This window comes from Microcaecilia unicolor, chromosome 2 (assembly GCF_901765095.1).
Source record: "Microcaecilia unicolor chromosome 2, aMicUni1.1, whole genome shotgun sequence".
Lineage (NCBI taxonomy): Eukaryota > Metazoa > Chordata > Amphibia > Gymnophiona > Siphonopidae > Microcaecilia > Microcaecilia unicolor.
In genome coordinates, this window is record NC_044032.1 from 236,962,905 (window position 1) to 236,983,111 (window position 20,207).

The window sequence follows — 20,207 nt, forward strand, 5'->3', positions numbered from 1 at the left end:
AAGCTGTCATAGAGGTTGCTAAATCATATTTGTATTCACATTTGTGGGGGGTGGTAAGGGGTCAGTGACCACTGGGGGGTATTGGGAGATCACCCCTGATTCCCTCCAGTGGTAATCTGGTCATTTAGGGCACCCTTTTGTTCCTTATTCATTATAAAACAGGTGTAGCTCAAAACATCTTAGTTTTAGTCCTGGAAAGTTTTGTTTTGTTCCATTATGGCTGAAAAACCTCCAAGTGCTAGCAACACCCAGATCCTGCCTTAAACATGCCCCTGACACACCCCCTTGTGATTTTAACGCACTTCTGACAGACTTCATAGAAAAATGTGTAAAAATTGGTTTTGAAAATACCAATTCGGATGTTTTTGTGAGAAAAACGTACAAATGCAGATTTATGCCACTTTTTGGATGTTCTCTTTTGAAAATGAGCTCGAAAGTATGTTACTCATGTGCCATATCTTCCTAAAAAGAAAACAGCAGGAACCTGTTTCCTTGCTGGGTTCTTTATTAACTTTTCACCACCTTCTTTGAAACCCTACTACTACTACTACTATTTAGCATTTCTATAGTGCTACAAGGCATACGCAGCGCTGCACAAACATAGAAGAAAGACAGTCCCTGCTCAAAGAGCTTACAATCTAATAGACAAAAAAAAAATAAGCAAATCAAATCAATTAATGTGAACGGGAAGGAAGAGAGGAGGGTAGGTGGAGGCGAGTGGTTACAAGTGGTTACGAGTCAAAGGCAATGTTAAAGAGGTGGGCTTTCAGTCTAGATTTAAAGGTGGCCAAGGATGGGGCAAGACGTAGGGGCTCAGGAAGTTTATTCCAGGCGTAGGGTGCAGCGAGACAGAAGGCGCGAAGTCTGGAGTTGGCAGTAGTGGAGAAGGGAACAGATAAGAAGGATTTATCCATGGAGCGGAGTGCACGGGAAGGGGTGTAGGGAAGGACGAGTGTGGAGAGATACTGGGGAGCAGCAGAGTGAATACATTTATAGGTTAGTAGAAGAAGTTTGAACAGGATGCGAAAACGGATAGGGAGCCAGTGAAGGGTCTTGAGGAGAGGGGTAGTATGAGTAAAGCGACCCTGGCGGAAGATGAGACGGGCAGCAGAGTTTTGAACCGACTGGAGAGGGGAGAGGTGACTAAGTGGGAGGCCAGCAATAAGCAGATTGCAGTAGTCTAAACGAGAGGTGACAAGGGTGTGGATGAGGGTTTTGGTAGAGTGCTCGGAAAGAAAGGGGCGGATTTTACGGATGTTGTAAAGAAAGAAACGACAGGTCTTGGCGGTCTGCTGGATATGAGCAGAGAAGGAGAGAGAAGAGTCAAAGATGACCCCAAGGTTTCGAGCTGAGGAGACAGGGAGAATGAGAGAGCCATCAACAGAAATAGAAAACGGGGGGAGCGGGGAGGTGGGTTTGGGGGGGAAAATGAGAAGCTCGGTTTTGATCATATTTAATTTCAGGTGGCGTTGAGACATCCAGGCAGCAATGTCAGACAAGCACGCTGAAACTTTGGTTTGGATGCAAGGTGAGATATCAGGGGTAGAAAGGTAGATTTGGGAGTCATCAGCATAGAGATGGTAGGAAAAGCCATGGGATGAGATTAATGAACCAAGGGAAGAAGTGTAGATAGAAAAGAGGAGGGGACCAAGAACAGAACCCTGAGGTACGCCGACAGGCAGAGGGATAGAAGTAGAAGAGGATCCACCAGAGTGAACACTAAAGGTGCGGAGGGAGAGGTAGGAAGAGAACCAGGAAAGGACAGAGCCCTGGAATCCAAGTGAGGACAGGGTATCGAGAAGTATGCTGTGATCGACAGTGTCAAAAGCAGCGGAAAGATCAAGAAGAATGAGGATGGAATATTGACCTCTGGATTTAGCCAGTAATAGGTCATTGGAGACTTTAGTAAGCGCAGTTTTGGTTGAGTGGAGAGGGCGAAAACCAGATTGTAATGGGTCAAGAATAGCATGTGAGGAGAGAAAATCAAGGCAGCGGCGGTGAACAGCACGCTCAAGTAATTTGGAGAGAAAAGGAAGTAGCAAGTAGAATTTGTATTGTGAACCTCATGTCACTGCATGAGACAAGTCCAAACAAATCTAAGTCTTGTATTCTTGACACCAATAACCTCACAGTCACTCTGTTAGCAATCACATTTGACACAGAAGTTATTCTTCAAATTTTTTCAGTCCCAAATAATTCATGGCAACAGATATTTTCAAACAGTCTTAAAACATTCCTCTTTCAAAATGCTTTTTCATAAACCTATTTTGGACTAACACAGAGATGGGCCCTGTGATATCCTCCAAACCAGCCTTAGCCTTCTTTCTGTATCACACACTCTTCTTTCCTATAAGATATTGTAGTTCCACCCCCCACCCTTCTTCTAATTTCTGCTTTTCTTTTTCCTCCTCTTACTTTAGACTGTGTAGTCTGTAAGCCGCCCAGACATCCCCTTGATGGGTGGGGTAGTAAGTCTATGAATAAACTTGAACTTGGAAAATTATCTCAGAGAACTTTCTACCCAAAGAGCCAGATCCCCCATAGGACATTGATATTCAGTTCTGGTTCTAAAGGGCCCCCAATGGATTGCGTTTTCAGATCTATCCGTAATGAATAATCATGAATAGATTTTCTTTTTTTTTTTTTTTCCAAATATTTTATTAATTTTCAAAGAATACAAATAACAGGAAAACAATGATGGAAAAACCTAGGAAGCAAGAAACACAACAGGTGGGAAAGGAAAGAAGAGAAAAAATGAGGGGAAAGCATCCAGGTGTTTAACAAATAAGTCCTTTGTACTGGTTTAAGGTGTGGCCTGAATAGTTTGGAGGTAGTTGTCCAAAATAGACCAAATTTTTTTCTTAGATACTATCATCCGACTTTTCGCAGCCATGGCGAGCTCAAACTTCTGATGCTGCAGGACTGTATTCCACCAGAAATGAATATTCAGCAACTGTGCGTTTTTCCAGTTTTGCAAAATATGCCGTTGAGCAATAGTGAGGAGAATGTCCAATAGTTTTGATTGCGGGGAGGTCAAATCAAAAGTTGCATGAACGGACTTAAAAATTACAATTGAATAAGTCAGGTCATCAGTTATGGGCAAAAGTTTTTGTATAATATTCCAAACAGCCTTCCAGAATTGAAAGATCAGAGGACACTCATATAGCATATGAGAGAAAGTACCCACTTGCAGCAAACAATGCCAACATTTGTCTGATGAGCTCAGGCCAGCAGTAGCAAGTTTTCGAGGAGTCCAATTGGTTTTATGATATAAAAAAAACATAGACTGCAAAACCGCTGCAGAGGAAAGAGGTTTCATAACTTTAGACCAGAAACAGAACCACATATTTTCATCTACCACAGACTCTGTATCAAGCTGCCAATTATGTTGAAGGGCAGTATTGAAGTTGTGTGTTGCGTTAATAAAAATTTTATAAATAGATGAAGCTGTGTGCCCAGCTAATACTAGTGTCTGGGCGTTGGCAAATAAAGAAGGCAGCTGAGATGACAATGATGCCAGCTCAACAGATGCCTTCACACTATGAGTAAGTTGCATCCATTGAAAGAACATAGTAGGAGGTAGAGAAAATTTGGATACCACCTCAGAAAAGGACCAAAAACTATTATCAGCATTAACAATATCAGACAGATAGAAGACTCCCTTATCTATCCACTCTTTCCAAAAGAATGGAGCCTTATTTATTAAGATATGCGGATTATACCAAAGTGACTGATGTGATGACTTACTGAGAGGTATTGCTTGAAATTTGTCGAGGTCCAATAAACATTTGACCGTGGAGACTATAATCTGATTAACTCTATGTGATGGAAATGAAGAAGCAGTAAGAAGAAGCGGTAAAGTGAGAGGAGCTACCATGGCCTCCTCCAATTGCAGCCACATGGGCTTGTATTCAGAAGCGCGGAAGAACCATCTGCACCCCTGCTGTGAAATGTAAGATTTATGATAAGTGAGGAAGTCGGGAAATAAAACTCCGCCTTTTTCCCTGGTGCATTTAAGTTTCCTCAAAGCAATCTTTGGAGGCTTATTTGACCATAGAAAGGAAGATAATAATTTGTCAACTTGTGAGTAGAATGGAAGGGGGAAGACGATCGGAAGCATACTGAGGATATAATTAATTTTTGGAGATATCATCATTTTAATAGTTTCAAGCCGGCCCCACCAGGACAAGTGTAGAGGATGCCAGGAATGCAGCAAATAGATTTTCATGCACACCTGATTTTGTTGGTATACACAAATGAGATGCTGTACATATACCAAAGTTTGAGAGAGATTCTCTAAAGCAACATTTTAATGATGTCATTCAATCTATTAAGCTAATTTTTTTTTTTTGCTTTTCTATGTGTAACCTGGTATATGGCACAAAAAGATCTAAAGTAGATGGATAATGAAACTCTAGCTATGGATGATATGGAAGGTACTTCAGCAGAAATTCTATTTCTGGACGTTTTTTTCCCACAGTCGTGTACTAGAAGCACTTGATCTACAATTATGTTTCCATCAAAATGCTGCTTTCTAAGACCAATTATAGTTCAGTAATTTTAGCTACACTTACTGAGTTGACAGTTTGAAGTATGTATGGGGTTTTTAAGTTTTTCATTATGATACTCATTTGTATTTATTTTATTTTTTGTGGATTGACAGGAGCAGGCTTCCTGGGTATGCCAGTGTGATGACAACATGGTTCAGAGACTAGAAACAGATTTTAAGATGACTCTTCAGCAGCAGAGCACCCTGGAGCAGTGGGCTGCCTGGCTTGACAATGTGGTAACACAAGCATTGAAACCGTATGAAGGAAGACCAAGCTTTCCTAAAGCAGCTCGGCAATTTTTGTTAAAGTGGTCTTTTTACAGGTACTGTGTAACATCTAAAGATCTTTTTTAGATTTATTTTCCTATGTTGGTCCACAAATGTAAATATATACACATGAAACAGGGGGTGAGCCAACTGCATAATAATAGAGAATTGTATAACCAGATTAAGCAAGGAACCAGGGCCGGTCCTAGGGTCTTTGGCACCCCCCAGCAGACTATGAGTTGGTGCCCCCCCCCCCCCATCTCCTTTTTCTCTTCTCCCACCCTGCCCCTGTCCAGCGATTCTCCTTCGCCCCATACCGCGCCGTCCTTGGTACTTTAAATCTTTAATTTACCTCAGTTCCAGCAGCCACGTCATTTGAAAGCCCTGCCCTGTCTCTAGCCTTCCTTCCCTCGTGAGTTCGTTCCCTTAGAGTCCCGCCCTCGAGGAAATGACGTCAGAAGGCGGGAGTGCGGAACGAACTAACAAAGGGAGGGAAGGCTAGAGACGGCAGGGCTTTCAAATGATGTAGCTGCTGGAACTGAGGTAAATCAAAGATTTAAAGCACCAAGGGCGGCGCCCTTGAAGGCAGGCGCCCCCCTGCGGTGCTTACCCCGCTTACCGGGTTTGACCGGCCCTGCAAGGAACTCCACAGTGGTATTTGGTAAATACTAGCTATGGCAGACACTATACAAGAAGATACACAAAGGTAAGGAACTGTGTAGCATATTGGGAACCTTTTGGGAAACATGTCTGTGTGGCATAATAAGGAACACATGATGTCCATTTCATAGGGGAGCAAGGTAAATTTAATGGGAAGAATACCGAGGAAGATTTGAGAGAGATACCGGTGCCAGAAAAGATATTCAAAGCTGACGAGTCAGAGAAACTGAATGAAATCTCTATAAACCTGGAAGATGTAGTGGTGCAATCTGACAAATTGAAGAGTAGCAAATTGGACCAGATGGTATTCTTCCCAGAGTACTGATAGAATTGAAAAATGAACTTGCAGAACTAATGTTAGTAATATGCAATTTATCTTTAAAATCAAGCATGGTACCGGAAGATTGGAGGGTGGCCAATGTAATGTAACGCCAGTTTTTAAAAAGGTTCCAGAGGTGATCTGGGAAATTATAGACCGGTGAGGCCGATGTCAATGACAGGAAAAATGATAGAGACTATTATAAAGAACAAAATTACAGAGCATATTCAAAAGCATGAATTAATGAGGCAAAGCCAACATGGATTTAGTGAAAGGAAGTCTTACCTCACCAATCTATTACATTTCTTTGAAGGGCTGAACAAACATGTAGATAAAGGTGAGATGGTCGATACACGTCTGGATTTTCAAAAGGCATTTGACAAAGTAACTCATGAAAAACTCCAGAGAAAATTAGAGAGTCATGGGATAGGAGGTAGTGTACTATTGTGGATTAAAAACTGGTTAAAAGAGAAAACAGATAGTAGGGTTAACTGGTCAGTATTCTCAATAGAGAAGCGTAGATAGTGGGATTCCGCAGGGGTCTATGCTGGAACCCACCCCTTCTTTTTAACATATTTATAAATGATCTAGAGATAGGAATAACTAGTAAGGTAATTACATTTGCTGATGACACAAAGTTATTCTAAGTTGTTAAATCACAAGAGAGTTATGACAAATTATAAGAGGACCTTACAAGACTGGGAGACTGGGCATCCAAATGGCAGATGACATTTAATGTGAGCAAAGAGGAACTTGAACTATAGCAAGGTTCCACATTAGGAGTCACCAGCTAGGAAAAGGATCTAGGTGCCATCGTTAATGATACGTTGAAACCCTCTGCTCAGTGTGCGGCGGTGTCTAAGAAAACAAGTAGAATGTTAGATATTATTAGGAAAGGAATGGAAAACAAAAATGAGGACATTATAATGCCTTTGTATTGCTCCATGGTGTGACCACACCTCAATTATTGTTTGCAATTCTGGTCACCACATCTCAAAAAATATAGTGGAATTAGAAAAGGTGCAGAGAAGGGCAACGAAAATGATGAAGCGGATGGGATGACTTCCCTATGAGGAAAGGCTAAAGTGGCTCGGGCTCTTCAGCTTGGAGAATTGATGGCCGAGGGGAGATATGATAGAGATCTATAAAATAATGAGTGGAATGGAATGGGTAAACGTGAATTGCTTGTTTACCCTTTCCAAAAATACTAGCACTAGGGGGCACGCAATGAAGCTAGAGAGTAGTAAATTTAAAACGAATCGGAAAAAGTATTTCTTCTCTCAACATGTAATTAAACTCTGGAATTTGTTGCCAGAGAATGTGGTAAAACCAGTTAGCTTAGCAGGGTTTTTAAAAGGTTTGAATTACTTCCTAAAAGAAAAGTTCATAAGCCATCATTAAGATGAACTTGGAGAAACTCCACTGCTTATTTCTAGGATAAGCAGCAAAAGATATATTGTACTGTTTGGGGATCTTGCTATGTACTTGTGACTTGGATTGGCCACTGTTGGAAACAGGATACTGAGCTTGATGGACCTTCAGTCTGTTCCATTATGGCAATACTTATGTACTTATATGTACTTATGTACTTATATGACAAAGAAAGGAAGGAATAGCATAGGAGTGGAGTAGAAAGCCTAAGGCAGAGAGAGAAAGAGAGAGTAACAAAGAGTTATGGAGGTGGTAGAGGGAAATGGGATAGGAAGGGTGTGGAAGGATACAGATTAAAAGCGTTTTTCTCTATGTTTGCTTAATAAGCAGACCCAGGAAACATGCATGCCAAATTTCTGTGGAAGCTATTATCTGTGGCTCCTGGCTTGAAGACATTTTTTTGAACGTCTTAGGGGCGCAGAGAAAATAAGGAAAAGCTTAGGTAATACATAAAAAATTTATGAAACAGTAGCCCCTATGAGGCTTGTTCCAGTTGAGTTGGAAGTCCAAAGAAGCAAAGAACTTTTTTTTTTTTAATCCTTGAATCTTAAGGTGATCTTTCATATACCAAGGGTTAAAACACTTCTCCATTTTCTTCACCCAGACGAAGGTAGGAAATAGAGTAGTTGTACTGTGTCATCAAACATGTCAAGATCAAAGGTCATCACACTTCCTCTAAGACAAAAAAGGACAATTTGATTAAAATGTTACTTCAGCAGAACATGTTACAGGATATTAATTAAATCTGTATTTCTTCTTTAACAGTTCAATGGTTATTCGAGACTTAACCCTGCGTAGTGCTGCTAGCTTTGGTTCATTTCATCTAATCCGCCTGCTCTATGATGAGTATATGTTTTACTTAGTAGAACATCGAGTTGCTCAGGCAACAGGAGAGACACCAATAGCAGTCATGGGCGAGGTAAGTTAGCAAGCAGTGGATATGAACAGTTGCCTTAAAAATGAATCTTTGAAATAGAGTTTTGCTTTGGATTAAAATCAAAAGTAAATATAGTTATTTTAGCTCTCCCTCTTGGCTGCAAAAGACATAATATGGGCCTTTCTCCTTGTCCATTGGTAAGAAGAGCCCAGAAGGGGCTTTTTTTTTCACTGCTGGAGAAATCCTGGCCAAAGGCTTTCTCCCTCCCCACTGCTACCGGGTTGGAATTAGACCTAGGCCTGAGAAGAGTCACAAGGGCCTAATATTGCCCAGGATGTAACAGTAAACAGCATCTTCCAGGATTTTAAAGTGAAAGAGGGAAAAGGAAATGGGACATTGGAGAATAAGGGTTAAGTAAAGGCTTTTTGAAAATAACACTTATTGCAGCCTCCTTCATAATGACCAAAAAGTAAGAAAGGATTTGAAGAGGACTAGAGAAAGTGAAAAAAAAATGCTTTGAATGCTCTTCATAAGACTAGTCATAGGGGTGGAATTAGAAGAAGCGGTAAATTTAGAGTTTAGCATGATGTCAAGAAAAGAATGAGGAGAAAATAGAATTACAGCCTATCAATATTAGATTCTGTTCAGGATGTATTCTCAGTAGCATCTCCCAACTGATAGATTGGATTGTTTTTACTATCTTGCAAATTTACAAGTTTACCCCTTTGTCGGTGAACTGGCCTGTAGACCCTAACTTAGTCCATGCATTTGGAATGCTTTTATAAAACTATTGTGCAGAGCATGTTTTACATGATGAAAATGGCTGCTATGAAATTATACATGGGTATATATTCATAAAAATTAGATGAACCACAAGACTATTGCTACTTTTATCTGATCTCTGCATAGGCATTCTTGGGGTATAGTTTGGATGGAACTGGGGTGGAGTTGAGAAATACATGTGTATTTTATAAATATGCATGTACATACAGCTCATAGAAGGTAATTTTATGAAAGCATTTTTTGATGGATTCTATATATCGTGTCTAGCTTTCCGTACTGAAATCTAAGCATATTCCATGACAACACATTTAACTTGATTGATTACCAAGCCAATCAGCATTTTTAACAGCACTTAACAAGCAATAATGAGCACTAATTGCAATAATTAGAATTTACGCGCATATTCTGTAACAAACTGTGCCTAAATTCTAAAACTTGTAGTTCAAAAGGAGTGTGGCCATGGACGAGGAAATGGGCATGTCATGGGCATTCCCAAATTTACACGCATTGTTATAGAATATGGCCCAGTCTGTGTAAATCTACACACATGGATTCCGCACAGATTTTTTTAAGCGCCTTATATAGAATCTGGCCTTTTAAGTGTACAAAAATACCTCTTATAGAAATACTCCACATGTACAAATGTGCACACTGACCAGAACTTGTGGATTTATATGCAGCTTTAGTGTAGGGACATTCTGGAGTGGAGTTGGGACAGAGTTTGGGTGGAGTTCTAATTGATATTCATACTTTATAAAATACATGTGAACATTTATACCTGCTTCCATTCATTTTAGGTGCAGGTCCTGCTAGAGTTCTGCTAATGTTTTATAAGGACACATGGAGGGGCATTTTCGAAAGGGATGTCCAAGTTGCGATTTGGACGTCCTTGCACAACAGCAAAATCCAGGGGTGGGGAAACCCGTATTTTTGAAACAAGATGGACGTCCATCTTTTGTTTCGTAAATACCATCAAAGACGTGCAAATCCAAGGACGTCCTTAAATTTTGATGTCCCTAGAAATGGACGTTTCTGACTTTCGGGGATTTTCGAAACCAAAGATATCCGTGTCAAAAACGTCCTAATGCAAGCCATTTGGGCGTGGGAGGAGCCAGCATTCGTAGTGCACTGGTCCCCCTGACATGCCAGGACACCAGCCGGGCACCCTAGGGGGCACTGCAGTGGACTTCATAAATTGCTCCCAGGTATTTAGCTCCCTTACCTTGTGTGCTGAGCCCCCCCAAATCCCCCCAAAACCCAGTACCCACAACTGTACACCACTACCATAGCCCTTACGGGTAAAGAGGGGCACCTAGATGTGGGTACAGTGGATTTCTGGTGGGATTTGGAGGGCTCGCTGTTTCCTCCACAAATGTAACAGGTAGGGGGGGTATGGGTCTGGGTCCGCCTGTCTGAAGTGCACTGCAGTACCCACTAAAACTGTTCCTGGGACCTGCATGCGCTGTCATGGACTTGAGTATGCAGTGCATTTTTTCTAGCAAAAAAGGTGCCAGTACTCAAATGCTAGGCCACCCTTCAGGGGTGGGGTGATCACTGAGGTACTCATCCCACAATAGCCAGGCCCCCTGCAACCAGTAACAGAACCTATGATAAGGCAGAATTGTTGTCTAGAGCCTGAGCTCTTTCATTAAAACTTGGAGACCATGGGTCAATTTTAGCAGACAATGGAAAAGGTACCGGTACTCAGTACCCCCAAGTACCCCCTCAAAAAAAGCCCTGTGAATATGACATCTGAGGCTGGCAAGACATATTTTTAAAGATGTTTTTTGAGGGTGGGAGGTGGTTAGTGACTGGGAGAGTAACGGGCACCTTTTTGTGCCTTAGTCATAATAAAAACACGTCCGGGTGAAAACGTCCAAGTGTTCGTCAGGGTCGTCCTTGTTTTTTTCGATTATGGGTCAAAGATGTCCAAGTGTTAGGCACGCCCAAGTCCCGCCATCGCTACGCCTCCGACACACCCCTTAAACTTTGGCCATCCTTGCGACAGACTGCAGTTGGAGACGTCCTAAATCGGGTTTTGATTATACCGATTTGGACGTCCCTGGGAGAAGGACATCCATCTTCCGATTTATGTTGAAAGATGGACGTCCTTCTCTTTCGAAAATGAGCCCAATATACATCTGTGGGCTACAAATAGATGCCTTCTTGCTCTCTCAATATAGACAACCTGTTATAAAATTATCCTGAGTATATACACACACTTACACCTTGAAAACAGGTCTAAATTTGTGCAAGAGAACTTTTGTGCTACTAGAGATCACTGTACAAGCCTATTTTATAAAGGTACTTAGGCACCTGTGTTGCCTTTCTCAAATGGTATCACAAACCAAAAGAAGATCAAATGCTGTGATATAGTAGCCACAATAGTAATGAACAAAAAAACCTAGGGGACCATCATACAGCTTACTTCCTCCTGTACTTATAGGGAAAGCAAGAAAATATGATCATTGGTCAAAGTCTAATTATCACGTCAAACAATTGCAATGTCTTAGGACAGTGAAAACGCCAAAAAGGCTTACAGCAGAGCCAACACGATGGTGTTTCAAGCAGTCAAGGCGCATATCTTGAAAAAATATTTCTCATGTTACTCAATCCATCATCAGAAAGAATATCCTATATAATAATTTGCACCTCCAACGTTCTACGTCTGAATGCCTGGGTTCGTAACACACTTCCCATTGGTCCTCCCTCGCGATGACATCAGAGGGCGGATCAGTGAAAGGGAAGGGAAGCCAGCACCAGCCAGCCAAAGAACGTTGGAGGTGAGTAGAGAATCGAGGGAGAATTGACCCTCTCCCTCCCCCCCTGTCCTCCCTCCGAGTTCCATGCCCACCTACCTCCCTCCCTCCCTCTCCTCTGAGTTCCAGGACCACCCACCCCCTCCCTCCCTCCCTCTCCTCCTCTCCGAGTTCCATGCTCTCCTCCGAGTTCCAGACCTCCGCGCCTCCCTCTCTCTCTCTCCCCTCCGAGCGCAAGCACAACCTGTCCTCCGCCTGCCCCTCGCCTTCCTGCGTGCTGGCCAGAATTTAAAAATTCAGGGTCCGGCATCAGCAGTGAAGGCGAGCGGCACTTCAGCCTGCGTTCCCTTCTGTCTCAGCTCTGCCTCTGGTCCTGCCCTTCCAGAAACAGGAAATGAGGGCGGGACCAGAGGCAGAGCTGAGACAGAAATGAAGGCAGTCTGAAGCGCCCTGCCTTCTCCACTTCACTGTTGCCGCCGGACCACAAGGTAACAAGTTTTAAATTACAGCCGGCACTTAGGAATGCGAGGGGCAGGCGGACAGGTCATGCTTGCACTCGGAGGAGAGAGAGAGGGGGGAAGGGAGGCACGGGGGTCTGGAACTTGGACGAGAGGGGGGTATAGAACGAGGAGGGAGGGGGGTCCTGGAACTTGAAGGGGAGGGGTCCTGGAAATCAAAGGGGAGGGTAGAGGGGGCCCTGGAACTCAAGGGGGGGGTACTGGAACTCAGAGGACAGGGAGGGAGGGGGGTCATGGAACTCGGAGGGGAGGCGGGTTGGAGGAGAGAGAGGGAAGGAGGTAGCGGGGTCATGGAACTCGGAGGGGAGGGGGGGGCATGGAACCTTGCTAGCGCCCGTTTCATTTCTATCAGAAACGGGCCTCTTTTACTAGTATATAAATATAAATTAACAATTGTTATAATACGCTCTTTTGAGCTCTGGTCTATCTGTCTTCACACAATGGTTCACCTATTCAAAAGTGGCAACTGACTACAATAGCAAATTCAAAAATCATATAATCAATCAAAACATGGAAGAGTGAAGACCAATAAACAAACAGCATAGGGACAGACATTCAAGCTCTTCATTTAAACCCACAGGGTGTAGAGTATTCACTATATATATCCAAAATTGTTCACAATAGTCTACCTGGTAATCTCTGTTGCCACCCAACCACAAGCACTTTGAAATTGTTTGAGGTGATAGACTCTTCTAGATTGGACCGATGATTACATTTTCTTTCTTTCCCTATAAATACAGGAGGAAGTAAGTGGTCCCAAAATTTTTGCATAATAATGTAAGCATTTGACCTGTTTTTTTTTTACTCATTGCCTTTATAAAATGTGGAGAAGGAAGACCGCAGAATGTGCACATTTTTTGACACAGGTTTCTGTTATGAAAATATCCTCATGTGGGTAAACTGATTGATTAAAAAAGAAGTCTATATAATCTATTGTTTATTTAGGGGACATACAGTATTTAGATAACTGCCAGGCAGGAGTTTGGATAGGGAGAGGTAGTAAGGCCATGTTAATGTTGGTGCTTGATGGTATTGTGGTGGAATCCCAGCAGAACACCTCACTCTGTTGAACTTTGTTAGTCCTAGCTCCTCAAGTGTACTCATGATAGGGTATCAAACCCTTATAGCAACATTAGCAAGGCAGAAATGTACATGTTCCCAACAGTTTTTTCATGCTGAAACTCTGGGGCAGCCTCACTTCCACAAGCACAATCTTACTTTTTATGCCAGACAGCCTTCAAGCCCAGCACCTTGCCGGACAAGGTTCAGTTTCAAACAAGAGCGACACAGACATTTCTAGTCCAAATAATCTAGGACAGGTGTTCCCTTTAAACCAACCTCTATCAAAGCCTTTCTCCTGTTGACTATATGAGGAAAGACTAGCTATGCCACCACCCTTAGCAGCTCAACAGATAAAAAGGCTGCTAACTTCTCACTGAAATTAAAATAAATAAAGAAGTTCCTTATTTCTTACATAAGCAGAGCAAGCAAACTTTACAGACCTGTACATTCCTTGTCCCCACAAACAGTGGTTTTCTTTGACCTCTCAGTCTTCATGCTTTCTTCTTCAAGGTGCAGGCAAAGTCTTCCTCATTAGGTAGTGAAAACCTCTCTCTCTGGGGACTGCAGGCTCTGAACTGTCTCCCATGTGAGTAAACCTCCTCTAGTACAAATGCCAGTCTTTTGCTCAGGGAGCTTGGAGCCGTTGCTCTTAAGGAGTACCTGCTGTCAACTTCTGGTGCCACCCACCAATCTACTCCCCTTTTGCAATTTCCCTCTTCTTAAAGGAGATCAGGCTATCAGGGTCTGTCTGTTAAGATAGCTCTTTTTGTTGGTGTTAAGCCTGCAGAGCATTGGCTGTGGTCTGCCCTCTGGTTCCTTACCCCACAGTGTGCTTGGTAAACTTGATGCTGGAACTGCAGGGGGACTAATTTTGTTCAACATGACTGCAGCTTTTGACACTGAATCATTTGTTGCTGCCAAATCATTTAGTGGGCCTAGTCCTTCAAGGATCTGCCCCTGCTTGATTTAAATCCTTTCTTCTACAGAGAATGCAACAGGTTTTTCTAGGTCAGCACTTCTCTAAACCTTGATCTTTATGTTAGGAAGCAGGAGCATAGCCAGAGACCCAATTTTGGGTGGGCCTGAATCCAAAGTGGGTTGACATGAAAACCCTGCCCCCCCCCCCCCCCCCACCTGGCATCTCTCCCTCTACTTCCTCCAGGTGACTCCATCCCCCAGCCCTCCACACCTTTCCAGTCCTTAAGTGCTTCACCGAGAGTGAGCAGCAACTCATACCCACTGCTTGGGTCACTCTAGAGCCTTCCTTCTGACCTGGTCCTGCCTATGTGGAAACAGGAAAGTGCATCAGAGGGAAGAATACTCTGGGCCGGCATTATCAGTCAGTATGAGTCGACGCTCACTGCCAGTGAAGCAGTGAAAGGTGAAAAGGTACTGTGGGTTAGGAGTTGAGAGATGCCAGGATGCTTGTGAGTAAGGGGAGAGAGCTGCTGGGAGTCTTCAGTTGGTGGGGTTTGGGAAGCCCCACCAGCTACATCAGAGATGCGCAACTTATGGCAGGACCTGAGCCCAAAGTAGGTGGACCTGTACCCACCCAGGCCCACATGTGGCTACACCACTGTTACAACGTACATGGGGCCGGTCCAACCATAAGCAAACTAGGTTGTCACCTGGGGTAGCAAAGACCAACAGCAGTCAAAGCAAAATAATAGATCCTGACAACCAGAAAAAAATCAAAAAGCCATCATACATACAGATCAAAAGCTTTATGTTGTTGAATTATGCCTTTGAAAGGGTATGTTGGACTGGTTATTCTTTTTCAGACATTCTTTGGTATACTGCTGGAACCCACTGAATCTCTGATGTTCTTTGTATTTTATATATTAATCACATTTTTATTTTATTTTTGTACACTGTGATTGTTACTGTGTTGATAAATGATGTCTACATATATTCTGTTTTCTTATTGTACTCCACCTAGAACTATTTCAAAATTAAATCAATTTGTCTTAGCAGAGGGGATGGGGGGAGTGGCATAAGGCTGAAGGTTTACACAGAGATCCTCTCCCTAGTACTTTTTAATGTATATTAAACTGCTGTGTGATTAATTAGAAAGGATAGTTTGGATTTTCATATGTTTGCAGATGACAGAGCTATGGTTTCCTACGGGGATACAGTTGAGTACATTGGTATGAAAAGTTGACATGTTTAATAATTATCAGTCTACTATTGCTTAAGAAACCCACAGAAGTCTAAAGTCTTTATTATTTTTCTTTCTTTAAACTTTTTATTTTAAACTTCCAAAATATAGAGAGTGTGTTGAAATGCCATAGTTTCTTTTGGATGATACCCCATTCTTTTGAGAGATGAATTTAATGATTTTTGTGGCTGGGTCTTTATCTCTTGATTCTTGGATATCAAGGGTGATAAAAAGAGCTTTCAGTCAATTATTTTTTTTGTCAGCATGCAAAACTGTATTGAGCACACAAGTAGGTGCCATCATTCAATGGCACCAGGATAGAACAGCTCTCCCAAAGTGTAAAACTTGTGTGGCCCTTCCCAGGTACAACATTTTCCTTAGTCCCCTTAGTTTTGTTTCTTCCACAATGCCAAAAGGATGCAAAAAAACGAAGTTCTCCTGTGTTCAAAGAGGTTTTGTTATTTCGGATTGTTTCCAGTATTGTTTTGTTGTAGCTGTTGTTGTTTCTAAAATGGAAGATTAGTCTTTTCTGTGTTTCTACGGAAAATGTTGCAGATAAAATTGGGGTTCTGGCAATGCCCTCAATATGGAAGTAAAATCCAGAACTGACACCAGTTTGAAATGCCTGATTCGTCTGACTTCAGAATATAACTAAGGGACCTGCAAGCTTTGTGGCAGGATGTCTTTGTGAGCCTGAAGAAACTGCCTGAACTGCCTCCATAATCACTACAAGAAGAAGGAACTCCTGCTGGCCTATAAAGAGGAGAACAACATCATCTGCAAAGAGATAAACTGAGTCTGCTTACTTCAGTAGATCTTCCCCTGTGGATATGGCTTCTACATCCCTGTGTGCTGTTTGAATCCAGCAGGCATAAGTCTCTGGAAGGCTTCCAGACTTAAAGCACAGACATCTTCAAACATATACACAAGCCTGATGCCAAGACAACCTTGAAGATTCAGTCTAAGCGCTGGAGAAGCTCAGGCATCTCGACACAGATGTTACTCAGGTTTCTGCCCCAAGTGCTTGCCTGCAGAGCCATCTTCTTTGCTATCTGCACTAACAAAACGCTCAAGTGAGACAGCAAAGCTAATTTTTTTCTTGCTACATGAGTTCAGATATGACATTGGCCTCTAAATGCAGATAGAACAATACTCCACTCCATCGCAGATCATGAACTGGCTACCCCAGCTTAAGAATTACGGTGCAGTGACAGCGTGGAACAGTGCACGCATCCTCATACTTTTATTTATTTATTTATTTATTGCATTTGTATCCCACATTGTCCCACCTATTTGCAGGCTCAATGTGGCTTACATAGTACCATGATGGCAAACGCCAATTCCGGTATCAGAAATACATAGTGGTAATTGCGTTAAAGTTCATGAGTAACAGAGAGTCTTAGGTAGTTGAGGAGGAAAAATTAAGTGTCCTTTTCTGGTACAAGTTTCATTGTGTTGCAGGGTTCGGGTGTTTAGGTTGGATCGTTGTGGTAGGCCTTCTTGAACAGATTGGTCTTTAATGATTTCCGGAAGGTTGTTAGGTCATGCATTGCTTTCGTGATGTTTGGTAGTGCATTCCATATTTGTGTGTTTATATAGGAGAAGCTGGATGCATATTTTGATTTGTATTTTAGTCCTTTGCAGCTTGGGTAGTGGAGATTTAAGAATGTGCGTGCTGACCTGTTTGTGTTTCTGGTTGGTAAGTCTGAGGTCTGCCATGTAGATCGGGGCCTCGCCGTGAATAATTTTGTGAACCAGGGTGCAGATTTTGAACGCGATTCGTTCTTTGATTGGGAGCCAATGCAGTTTTTCACGTAGGGGTTTGGCGCTTTCGTATCTCGTTTTTCCAAATATGAGTCTGGCTGCAGTGTTTTGGGCAGTTTGAAGTTTCTTCATAATTTGTTCTTTACATCCGGCATAGATTGCATTGCAGTAGTCTAGGTGACTTTTCACCATTGATTTTCTGTTGGAGCACACACATCTCCTGCACAGTGGTCCACAGTCAAGCCTCTGCTGGCATCCTCTCCAGTCCTCTGCTGGAGTGGTCACATTCTTTCCTGTTGAAGTTATTTAATGAATTTTCAAAGGGTTTCTGTCAAGACTTGCCATTTTTGCAATATCATTGGCCAAGTATAGCTTCATCCCAATCCCTGGGTGTTATTCCTGCACAGAAAGATGCTTGGTTATCCTAAGTTCTGATAGTTTCCCTGGTTTCTGCTTTAGACTGTGAACCGCAAAGAGATCATTTCCCTGTCAAGGTATCTCTTGCCTGAGACTTGTTCAGTACATGTCTAGGAAGAATCCCTAGGATAAACTCAGGAAAAGGAGAATGGCTTATCTCTTCAATATACCACACTGCAAGCTATGGCTCCTATTTTCTATCCTGCAGTCAAAAGCATGTTTGTGTTCTGTTACTGCAGAAAAATTTAATGTGGGATTCACAACCCCAGGGTACTTTAGTTCTATAGGTTTTTGCATTGCTGCATCCAGGAACATCATGCATTCCCAGTCGAAGCAACCAAAAGATAACAAGCTCCAATTCAGGCCACTTTTAAAGGGTCCACTGGATGTACCAAATATAGTCTCCCTACCCTCAATCCCTTTCAGGGCAGTTGCTGCAGCCCAAAGGCCTATTCAGAAAAGTTGCTCTGCCCACCCCATACCACCTGGTCCCTTTCAGTAAAGTTGCTACAGCAACTGGCCCCACCTCCCCTCCAACTTGACTCCTAGCAGTAGTATCACAAGATTACCACTAGGTGCTCAGGTGGCCACTTTGGAAAAGGGAGCCACCAGGGCAGGAGTGACTAAGGCTTGCTGCTGCCCTCTATAGGATCCCAAAGATATGCAATGTTTGTCAGGAAGTTTGGTCCTTAGAGATAGGCTCTTCATTTTAAAAAGGGTTTGTATGTGAGCTGCGTAGCCTAAGCAACTGTACTGAAATGGATTGGGGTTGGAGGTAATATTAGTATTCATGGGCCCCTTTACTGCTTCTGAGAGGGAAGTTAAAAACACATTTTATGGTGTTAATTTTACTGGTATAAAGAGTATGCAAAGTTTAACAAAAGATGTGTTGTTCCATTTGCAACATAATGAGTTGCTTTGTATGCATTTGTATTCTTCAGAACTCGTTAGTATTTCACACACGTTGGTTTCTGTGTTTTTATGTTAAGCTGCATAATCGACAAATAGCACACATTATTTGCTGTTAATATTCGTTATTGACATTATGCAGCTTAATAAATAGAGCCCTATGCCAGTGCTTATCAGATATCCCCACAGTTACTCACATGGAAATAACATTCAACATTCTCTAATGTAGTATATATAATTCAAAGCAGAAAATAAAATGAGAGAAGCTGAGTTGGTAAAACAATCCAAAAGTTCAAAAAAGAATGACCTTACACAGACAAGATCAACTATCACAGAGAAGACTAAAGAACATGTCTACAGGGAACTACTTTTCAAGACCCTAGTACTACACCAATGGCCTTCAAAACAATCTAGAATCATAGTTTATGAAGTTAAATAACCAATACTTCAGAATGGGCAAGAAAGAACTCATTAGAGACCTGGAGGGGCATAATCGAACGCGAACGCCCATCTCCATGGGCGCCTATCTCCGAGGACAGATACGCGAAGGGGTGGGACAGACCATATTTTCGAAAAAGATGGGTGTCCATCTTTTGTTTCGATAATACGGTTTGTGCCGGGCAAATGCATCGGATTTGGGCGGATTTGAGCTGGGCGGTATCGGTTTTCAGTGATAATGGAAACCGAAGGTGCCAGCTCAAAAACGAACTACTCCAAGGCATTTGGTCGTGGGAGGGACCAGGATTCGTAGTGCACTGGTCCCTCTCACATGCCAGGACACCAACCGGGCACCCTAGGGGGCACTTGTAACAAAAACAAAATTTAAAATACCTCCCAAGTCCATAGCTCCCTTACCTTGGGTGCTGAGCCCCCCAAAACCCACTCCCCAGAACTCTACACCATTACCATAGCACTTATGGCTGAAGGGGGGGCACCTAGATGTGGGTACAGTGGGTTTTGGGGGCGGTTTGGAGGGCTCCCATTTACCAGCACAAGTGTAACAGGTGGAGGGGATGGGCCTGGGTCCACCTGCCTGAAGTCCACTGCATAAGTACATAAGTACATAAGTAGTGCCATACTGGGAAAGACCAAAGGTCCATCTAGCCCAGCATCCTGTCACCGACAGTGGCCAATCCAGGTCAAGGGCACCTGGCACGCTCCCTAAACGTAAAAACATTCCAGACAAGTTATACCTAAAAATGCGGAATTTTTCCAAGTCCATTTAATAGCGGTCTATGGACTTGTCCTTTAGGAATCTATCTAACCCCTTTTTAAACTCCGTCAAGCTAACCGCCCGTACCACGTTCTCCGGCAACGAATTCCAGAGTCTAATTACACGTTGGGTGAAGAAAAATTTTCTCCGATTCGTTTTAAATTTACCACACTGTAGCTTCAACTCATGCCCTCTAGTCCTAGTATTTTTGGATAGCGTGAACAGTCGCTTCACATCCACCCGATCCATTCCACTCATTATTTTATACACTTCTATCATATCTCCCCTCAGCCGTCTCTTCTCCAAGCTGAAAAGCCCTAGCCTTCTCAGCCTCTCTTCATAGGAAAGTCGTCCCATCCCCACTATCATTTTCGTCGCCCTTCGCTGTACCTTTTCCAATTCTACTATATCTTTTTTGAGATACGGAGACCAGTACTGAACACAATACTCCAGGTGCGGTCGCACCATGGAGCGATACAACGGCATTATAACATCCGCACACCTGGACTCCATACCCTTCC

The 20,207-nt window shown here is 42.7% G+C and overlaps 1 protein-coding gene across 1 annotated transcript in view; it reads left to right on the plus strand.

The window, feature by feature from the left end:
- RFX3 (regulatory factor X3) overlaps positions 1-20,207 on the plus strand; it is a 604,963-nt gene that overhangs the window by 563,693 nt on the left and 21,063 nt on the right. Inside the window, exons 14-15 of the mRNA XM_030193816.1 lie at positions 4,664-4,872; positions 7,992-8,145. Of these exons, the coding sequence (XP_030049676.1) occupies positions 4,664-4,872; positions 7,992-8,145 (363 nt within the window). The remainder of the gene's footprint in view (positions 1-4,663; positions 4,873-7,991; positions 8,146-20,207) is intronic.